Genomic DNA, 9958 nt, shown 5'->3' with positions numbered 1-9958 from the left:
GAGTACAGATTGGTGAACCGTGACCGAGTACGATACGGAGCGTTCACCTTAATTAAACAAACTGGATTTTGGGGTCAAGTGTACTCGGATGTGAAAGCACCAGCAAGAATCTTCAGGTTTGTCCAAATCCTGCATATCTTTGTCATTTTTTCATGAACATTATGCAATTCTCCACTTTCCAGTGTCGTCGTCGTCGTCATCTTCTTCTTCTCTGCGGTTTTGGGGAATTGCATTGCCAACTTTTAATTGCATACCGCCATCCACCATACCAAACTATGTAGAACAGGATCTAGTTTACATTAGTCTGTACTACACTTTCCACTATCAATTCTAACTATAAATGTGTATTACTGTTGTATGAATTTTACTTTAACTACAAGTTGTGATTCATGTAAAGACAGGTGCTTTTATTTGTCACACACTTTTAGATGCAGCCTCAATGGATGAACTTTCCGGAAGAAGAGGAACGTTATAGAAACCAACTGAGACATCTTCTCTGTGCTGAAGCTCTGAGGTAGGATGTTTTTTCTCATTACAAGCTGCGTTTGATATTGTTGAATATTGAAAGTATAAAACATATTTTGAATTCAGTGGCCTCTTTAGCTTTGTTATGAACTTGAAAATTCATGAAATTATAGGATATGGTCTATAATAGACATTCAGACATCATCAGACATCATTCGGTGTGATTTAAACTTCCCGAGAATATTGTTATCTTCGATGTCCAGAACTTCAGAATACCTGAAGCTGAAATTACAGCCCAGAAGACTGGATGGAGAAGAGGACATTAAGGAGACGAGGATATCAAGGTGAGGAGAGATGGACCTGAAAAACATTACTGTCTGTACACAACTGAAAACTGCAACAGTCAAATGACAGTGATTTTTATATTTGAATGATTGTGTGTCTGTAATGTGTTTTTTTTTGTGTCTCCGTCCTCCAGAAATTGCTGGATAAAAACATTTAAATTTATGCTCTTACATGTAGCTGGACAGAAACATTCTCCAGTCTCTAAATGAAATATTGGATTTCTGTGACTGTGTGCATATTTTGTCTCACAGGTGCTTATGTGAATAATTTTTACTCCAATTTTCAGAAATCACAGACTGGAACCTTGATTCCCGTATTTTAAAATTGAACACCATAAAACAGGTCTATGCATTTATTAATTTCCATCACAGAATGTTTTCCTGTTAATTACAGAACAAACCGCTGATGTGTTTTTTTGTATAGAAATCTGATAAAAAAGCTTGTAATCTCATCTCATCTGATTTGAAATGAGCTCGATGCCAGATGAACTCACAGAGTAAGGAAACACCATTAAAGAAAAATAATATCTCAATACTATGATTATTTTTTCAGATTTTTTATTCATTTTTTAAAGATGTTTATCTGGCATTTTAGCCTTTTTTTTATTAGTAGAGGTTGTAGCAGAAAGGGGGAAAAGAGAGAAAAAACACAGACGCGTGGCCTTTGAATAATTCACATTCCCAAACGTCAGTATACCTGTAGCCATACTCAGGTGTATTTGTACACCATCAGGTTCATCCACTGTTGACGGCGATTCACACGCACTTATCTCAATTAATAACTTGCATGCAACCAAACAAATATGACTCAATTAGATCCTGAACATGACGGCTAAAGACTGTGTGCCTCTTCAGGTAAATAACACACCTGCTCTGTGATTACTGATCGTTACTGGTGCTTCCTATTTGTATTTTCCCTGCAGCCTTCAGGTATTCCTCTTCATACCACCTACTGTGCAAAAGGTGAATTACCACAAGTGGACACAAACTAATTCATATACAAACATATAGCCTAATGAAGACAATACAAAAATGTCTCAAACAAGAACAAAGTATTCATTAGAAATACATATACTATTATTAAATATAAATGTCTAATTGATACCTCTAAAGAATATAATAATATAATCTAATATATATCATATAATATATATATATATATATATATATATGTATAATATGTAATATAATATAATATAATATATATAATATTATATATATATATATAATATTATAAATATAATATAATATTATATAATAATAAATATAATCACTGATTGATAACAGTATTGATTCCTGCTAAAGTCTGCAATGGTTCTAGCGTGACAAACTCTATGATGCAGTTCCTACCTGTGACCACTGGAGGACATTAAAACTCCTGATTTTAAAAACACAGGTCAAGTTAGCAACAGGTCATTTTTATTTACCAGTTGTTTGACATAAATAATGTTTATATATATTTTTAAGCATTATCAGTTCCTGTCTACCTCTGTGTTGATGCTAGGAGATGTTGATCTGTGTATTTAAAATCAGGACTGTTTGCTGCCCTCTAGTGGTGACAGCGAGGAACTGCTAAATTAGTCAAAGTGACGTCAATGCAGACATTATAGCATACTCACACTTCCGGTAAATCATTTCAAAATAAAACTTTCAACAATATTTCCCAATGAATGTAATTGAGTATAAATATAACGTGACAACAAATAAATACACTCAAGTAAAGTACAAGTACATCAAAATTGTAATCAAGTATGGAGTTGGAGTAAACATTTATCTGTAGTTTCCGATCTGTGATGTATAGGGCAAATCGTAGAGATGCACAAAAAGTAAAGGAAATCGTATGAATTATTGCACATATTTTTATTGCAAATTATGGTTTACATAAATTGAAAATTCAAGATTTGTTATTTTGCACTATACACGCACTGCAACATAATTTCAGCCACAAGAGACACATCAGACGTGAACTCAAAACAGTACTGATTAACCAAAGGCCACCAACATAACCTTTATTCAAGGTCGGCATGCTGTCAAAATATCACATCGCTTAGCCAAGTATCTAAAAATGTGTCTAACAACCATGTCGAAGGCAAAAAAGTCATAATGCAACACTTTATATCCACTCGACGAAGAGGTTTAAAGAAAATTCACATTCAGTTTTATGTAAGCACCTGAGAGCAGAGTGGACAGAGAAGCACTTAGTGCTGATGAAGCATTGCTTTGGAAGAATAGTTAAGATACATATTCAAGTCCTGCATAGCATGGAAGTATAAAAGAGACCACAATTTAAGTAATAATTAACATTTTGTTTTAAATTAGCGTGCTTGGTTCACACAAAGTGACATGTATAAAAATATAAAGGACTAAAGGCAAAAAAGCTGACGTGGTTACTGAAATGCTCCGCAGCTCCAGCTTAAGGCACAAACAGGTGTGCAATATTAAAAGCTGTTTACAACAGCGTCTTGAAATTTGTAAGCTTTTCAAAAATTATGCCAGAAAAATATTGTATTCATGTGTTTTGTATGTTTTGTAATAAATAACTTAGGACACTGTAATAACTTAGAAGTAACATTTTTCATTAAAAACTAAAAACTACAATCCAATCCCCAGAAAACATGGACAACTAGACAGTATTCATTGTGTAAGATGAAAACATATGACTTCTTTTACAAAGTGTTTGTAAATCATGTAAATTATGTGCTTTGGATTTTGATAAATTTACTTCAAACTATAAGCCATAGACGTACCACATTTTAAATTCCTGTTTTGTAATTTTTCTATTTTTTTTTAATGATTACAACTAAATGCAGCCCTTAACTTATCTCAGGATATAGAAGAATAAACTTTCAAATTTAATAAATTAAAAATTTTAAAATTCAGGTACAAATTATTGCAGCAAAGACAACCTTTTTTGTATTATATTTAGCGTTGCTAGTGATGTGGCTCATTAAATCTGTCAACATCAGACACCTCACTCATTTAGTTAAAGCTTTTGTAACAGTTTCAAAAACATTTGTTACGTAGCACTTTGATTCTTGGTATAATTATCTTATAATCACACACATAAATATCTGACAATGCTATTGCTTTTTCTGTAACGAAACAAAGAAATACTGAGTTCAAATCAGCAGCTGCTTTGGGAAACTTGCCTCAGAGTAACGAGAAAGCCAGAACAGACACACAGATGATTAAAAGTGCGCACATATTTGATGTGTGACGACAGAGTGCTGTAAATACACTCCACAGTGAGCTGTCAGATGACCTGAAGGGAGCCATGTCAAGATGAAGACGGCAGACTGCAGAATGTAAATGACTTTGTAAACTAATAGCATCACTGGAGGAAAGAGGAATGCGCTGCAGTCACACTGTGTAATCAAGCTCAGCATTCAGCTTATTGTACATGTCATAAATAGCATCAACGGTGGCAGTGAAGTTGATGAGGAATTTTCTGATTTTTTCCAAGCATTCCTCTTCCTTGACGTCCCGACCCTTGGAGAGGGCCTTCAGGAAATCTGTCTTATATGGAGCAGCGAAAAGAGCTGCCTAGAAGAGCAAATCAAGATGCCGAATTTATACAGACTCTACATTTTGCTCCCTTATATATGTATTTCTAATAAAAGACACATCTATCAACTCTGAACTCACCTTGAAGAACTGTTGCACAAACCAGCCATGATACTTTTTCAGGGCTGTTTCATAGCCTTTGGTGACGTTGACTCGAATGAGGTTTGGGTTGCTATCATCCTTTTCACCATCCACCAGGCTCTGCAGGAAGACCTGAATAAACCGTAGACCCCTGGTCGATAAAGAAGACATGCACGGTGATTATTGGTGCAGTACTGCCCAACAATCTATAAAACCTGAAATGTAAAGTTTCTCAAACCTTTTTAGCCACATAAGTGCCAACGTGGCTCCAGCTTTGGGCCATTCTGCTCCATGCATTTCCTTCTCTGCCTCCAGAATATGCTGGAGTGTCTTGAACCGTCCTGGGTTGGTTTCGTAAACCGCCTTGATTTTCTTTTAGGTAAAAGAGTTGCATTTTATTGTATTAAAACGTTACTGAGAAGAAAAGAGTAGAGCCAACTCAGGGCACATGAAAGAATAATCATACTTACTGTGATATTACCAGCTATGTCGGCCTTTATTGGTGCAAAAATAGTAGAGCCAAGGCAATCTGAGGAGGAACGTTTACACAGAGAGTGACTGAGAATTTAAGGAGTGAAAATCTACATATTTAAACAAAAACTATTGAGCCTATATGAGAATATCAGTATTATTTAGAGCTTCTCATGGTGACCAACAGCCTCTAACAACACAGAAGCTATAAAGGTAACTGTAAGGACTTTCCTTTATTACAGGTCTGTATGCATGGCTTTTTATTGGATATTATCTGACATTGTTTTAAATTGCTTTCATGAATTTTGCAATATATATATTTAAACTTCTCAATGACCCATGCAAATTGTTTGGAGCACCACTGAAATGCAATACATTTTCAGCAGCTATAGCTTTCCTTCTTTTATAAATGAACTACCACATGCAGAAAACATCATTTCAAAAGTAATCAATATTACAATAATATCTTCCATTCATAAATTATCTGTAACCGCTTATCCTGTTCAGGGTCATAGGGGGGCTGGAGCCGATCCCAGCTGACAGTTGGTGAAGGCAGGGTACACCCTTGACAGGTCGCCAGACTATCACAGGGCTGACACTTAGAGACAGACAACTATTCAAGCTCAATAATATCTTGAGATTAGTAAATACTATTAAACTGGTGAGGTTGACCTTTCAACCTTGTAGACTCTTCTGGGTTCTATCTTTAAAAACTCATGTTGCACCACATTCAAGTCAACATCTCAGACCTAAAGGCTGAATTAAAGGGACAATATGTAAAACATGATGTACAAGACATTTAGAATCTTTAAAATTGATGAAACTGTGCAGCTATTAAATTGCATCCTGGATCTGAATATTTTAATGATTTACATAATGTATGATATAGCTTTAGTGAAGTGGAGGACCAAGCAGACCTACAAAAGGCCGCTCATTTGCCGGCGCTGGTCCAGCGGGCGAGCGAGGGGGTAAGCCTAACGTCGTTCATTTGCACATACCAACCACACTGCAACTAGGGCTGCAACTATGACTATTTGTTATTGTAGATTAATCTGTTGATCATGTTTTCGATTAATCAGTTAGTTGTTTGGTCTATAAAATGTCAGAAAATTGTGAAAAATGTCGATCAGTGTTTCCCAACGCCCAAGATGACGTCCTCAAATGTCCTGTTTTGTCCACAACTCAAAGATATTCAGTTTATTGTCACAGAGGAGAAAATAAACGAGAAAATATTCACATTTAAGAAGCTGGAATCAGAGAATTTTGACTTCTTTTTTTTAAATAAATGACTCAAACAGATTAATCAATCATCAAAATAGTTGACGATTAATTTAATAGTTGACCACTAATTGATTAATCGATGCAGCTCTAATTACAACGATACAAAGCCGGCTGAAATCCTGCCAAGTTTCCCTTTAAGGAGTAACTTAACACCAGGCTGAAAAGGTGTGTTTTGCTGCCCTATCTGTTTGAAAGATTCAAGCCTGTTTCATCATTTATGGGTGTGGTCAGAGGTGTGCTCTGTTGCACCTGCAAACACACCCAACAGTTATGTTACAGGGTCCTGGAGTACACCTGTACATCACTGCAGCGAGGTGACAAGTTAAACCACTGAAGGTTTTAGCAAAAACGAGATTTTCAGGTGTTACTCTTCATGTGAAATACTGGAAACATACTCAAGTGGATTTAAACATTCTTGTGGCCTAAAATAACTCTAGAGTTAGGTCTTCAGTGTGTGCTGATTTCACAAACATATCATCACAGTATTATCATTAGGTGTCATTTAATTAGGCTCGTATTAGAGTATTTGGTGACGGGATGGCGAACAATGAGACATCCAGAGTCCCGACCACACACGGCTCCTGGTTGACCCACTGACACAACAGACAGCTTTCAGCTCCTGAGCTGTTAGTGGAAACTACTCATGACAAAGTCCACTGTACTGTGCTGATGCGATGCATCGCCACAACACTGATGGCAACATATCTTGTTTCAGAGACATCCTCATCTTGTGTGGCTCTCTCTCTCTATTTTCCACTCTCTTCACAAGATTTTTGTTACAAAGACACAGTCTGGAAAAAATTAAACAACTCTCTGAAATGTAACAGTAAAGTCTATTTAACAAATTAAACTAGATAAACTACTAACACAAATAAGTCCTTGAATACTTGCACACCCAAGCAGGTGTTAATTATTCTGCCATAGCCGTGTAGGGAGTTTACTGAGGTCACTAAACTCCATTTACTTAAAATAATAATACAAAAATTAATTGTGCTGCGTTTAAAACAGGTGCATACTAGTGGTGCAAGGGTTCAATATGCTCACAGTTTGGTTTGAATTGCGTTTTTTGGGTCACGGTTTGGTTTGTTTTGCACATTAGAGAGAAGAAAAACAACCATTTTCAATGTTTTTGAACTCCAAATAAATAGACTGATTGATTGATAGTAATGAATAATGTTTCTATATTATATGAAGCCATAACACTGATTTTATACTTGAAATAAGGCAGGATACTTAATGGTCAAGTAGGCCTAGATAACTGCCTCTTCTATGTCTCTGGCACCTTATCAAATAATTAGCAAGCCTGTATTTCATAGTGGTGCAACGGTTCAACAAACCTGGACCAAGTTCGGTTTGTACGTAATAGAAATTTTTAGTTTTTTTACGGTTTGATTTTGCATCCCTTTTGCATAAACCTCACAGGGGCGTCAGGAAGTACTGTCCACACAGTCCTGAAGAAGAAGTCTAACTAATTTAAAACACCTGTATGAATGTACTATGAGCGTGCAGGACTTTAATGGCTTGTAGGAAAGTTGGCCAAGAAATTTCTAGGTCAGGAAAAACAATGGCGACAAGGAGGAAAGAGCTTAATATTGACATCAGACTTGGTTCCTCTCAAGGGTTTCACGTGGCAAATTCAATAGAGGACCTTTGGCATATTAATACAGAATGAAGTCACACAAAGATGCCCTGGCGCACCATGCCGCCGATGAATGGGCAAGGGGAACTCAACACCGTACTAATCAATTTTCACAACTTAAAATCCAGGCCAGCAGATTAAATTATGCATGCTGAAGGATTGTGGACAGCTTGATGGTGAGGAATACGATCCAAAAAAGATTATCATTTGGAAAGAGATAGAGATCGGTTCATTAGGTTTGATGGAAGTGTTGTGACAGATTTCCCTCACAACAAGTTTTGTGTTTATTAATCAAAGTTGAACAAATCCCACATGAAAGATGCATGACGGTGGAAAAAAAGGGTCCATTGCAGGGGAACGTCTGTCAGATAACATCCTGCTTTTGTGTGCACGTTCAGCCAATTTAACACATCACACAGTAGTTTAGAATCTACATGCTTAAAACGCTTATTAGTGTCATCAATCCTATAATGTGACTGTGCATGTAATGTAATCTCTGACAGGTTGAATAGAAATACATTTGTGTATAGAGGTGTCTCTTCTCTCTGCAGCCACTGACATCTGAGAATTCATTTTTTTCACATTTATTTCTGTATAACTTTATATTCAGGAATTACACTGGAGCCTAAACCTTACATGGTCTCTGTAACTGTGTCACACACTGTGGAAACTTCACTTACCAAAGAAGGGTGGAAGGTATGACACAGCCTCCAGAAACGGTCTTGTTTCCACCTGTCTGTCAACTGGCATCTGTCTGAACTGGTGCTCCATTAGCAGAGCCATCTCTCTGGTCCAGGACTCACTCTTCTTACTGCTGAAACGAGAGCAACAGGCTGTCAACCTTCAACTGCGGATGTACAGTGCAGCACCAGAGAGGAAGCTGTGTGTCATACCCCACCCCACCACAACCAACACACATACACACACATGCATGCACACACACATGCACGCACACATGCATGCACACACATATGCACACACACACATGTACACACAAGTCACCTAAATTGAACTCCAGGTATAGTGGTGCGTAATATCCAGCCGCTGGCTCCTTGTGATGGACTTGTTACTGACAGATCCGGGTCATCGACACCTCTCCGGGTAAAAGGGCCAATAAACGTCGTTTAGACAGAAGTGATAGGACAAACACACAAGAACGGAACCTGATGTGCTCCAATCAGCTGACACCAGTCGGTCTTCCTCTGCGTTTAATCACATGTGCTGCTTTACTGCCAACTAATGGAGTTTTGTGGAATATCTCAAAGTTTAAAAATTACACTAGAGATTGGGAGATTGGTAGATAATCTGACTAAATTTGCCATTTCGTTCCATTTCATTAATTATATTTATTTATGAAATAGTCATTATTTCATTAATTCTATCACTGATCCTAAAATAATAATAATAATGATAATAATAATAATAATAACTGGTTATTTATTATTATTATTATTATTAGTATTAGTATTAGTATTATTAATAATAATACTAATAATAAATGGTTAATAATAATATTGGTGATATTGCTTGATTAAAAAAACTCTGAGATTAAATTTACTTTTGAGCATCTCTGCTTTTTAGTTCATGAAAATATACTTTGTATACTTTAATTTATTGTACTTAGCCAATGATGTATATTTTACATAAAGGGACTTTTGCTATTTGACTTGATGTTTTGTGATGAGATTTAAAAAAAATAATAAGATGTGTTGTTCTCACTTTCCTCTAAGGTGATAATCCAAAAATTTGATGAATTGAAATAAATTCAAATCAAAACATCCTTTTACAAACTCTCACACACTTTAATAGGCCACTCTATCAAAAAGTAAGCATAACTACTAAACCAAGTATTCTTTTCTGTAGCCTTATAAGGCAAGAATACTTGCCTTAAAGGTTGTTTTCATATATGCAATTTACAGTTTGTAATTACAATAGTTTATAAACCAATTTTTTTAGTAGTTGAGTTTATAGACAAACTCATTAAGTACACTAGAGAAAACAACTTCAACATTTAAAATTGAAATAAAATTAAGAAAAGAAATAATAATAATAATAAAAATAATAATAATAATAATAATAATAATAATAATAATAATAATAATAATAATAATAA

At 35.7% G+C, this 9958-nt stretch overlaps 1 protein-coding gene across 2 annotated transcripts; it reads right to left on the bottom strand.

Annotated features, from left to right (window-relative positions):
- Nucleotides 1-2652: 2652 nt before the first annotated feature.
- On the bottom strand, nt 2653-9034 carry gltpa (glycolipid transfer protein a). Of its 2 annotated transcripts, none has more exons than XM_074638041.1 (6): nt 8848-9034; nt 8526-8659; nt 4925-4983; nt 4693-4826; nt 4455-4605; nt 2653-4352 (listed from the first exon to the last, which is right to left on the bottom strand). In XM_074638041.1, the coding sequence occupies exons 2-6, from the start codon at nt 8626-8628 to the stop codon at nt 4170-4172; spliced, it is 630 nt and encodes a 209-aa protein (XP_074494142.1). In that variant the 5' UTR covers nt 8629-8659; nt 8848-9034; the 3' UTR covers nt 2653-4169. The 2 variants fall into 2 exon arrangements, with proteins under 2 accessions (XP_074494142.1, XP_074494143.1); XM_074638042.1 differs by having other exon boundaries at nt 4025-4352; nt 8526-8656; nt 8848-8986.
- Between the last annotated feature and the right edge of the window lie 924 nt (nt 9035-9958).

This window comes from Sebastes fasciatus, chromosome 6, assembly GCF_043250625.1.
Source record: "Sebastes fasciatus isolate fSebFas1 chromosome 6, fSebFas1.pri, whole genome shotgun sequence".
NCBI lineage: Eukaryota > Metazoa > Chordata > Actinopteri > Perciformes > Sebastidae > Sebastes > Sebastes fasciatus.
Note: the sequence above shows the minus strand (reverse complement) of the source record. Positions and strands in the feature narration are given on the sequence as shown.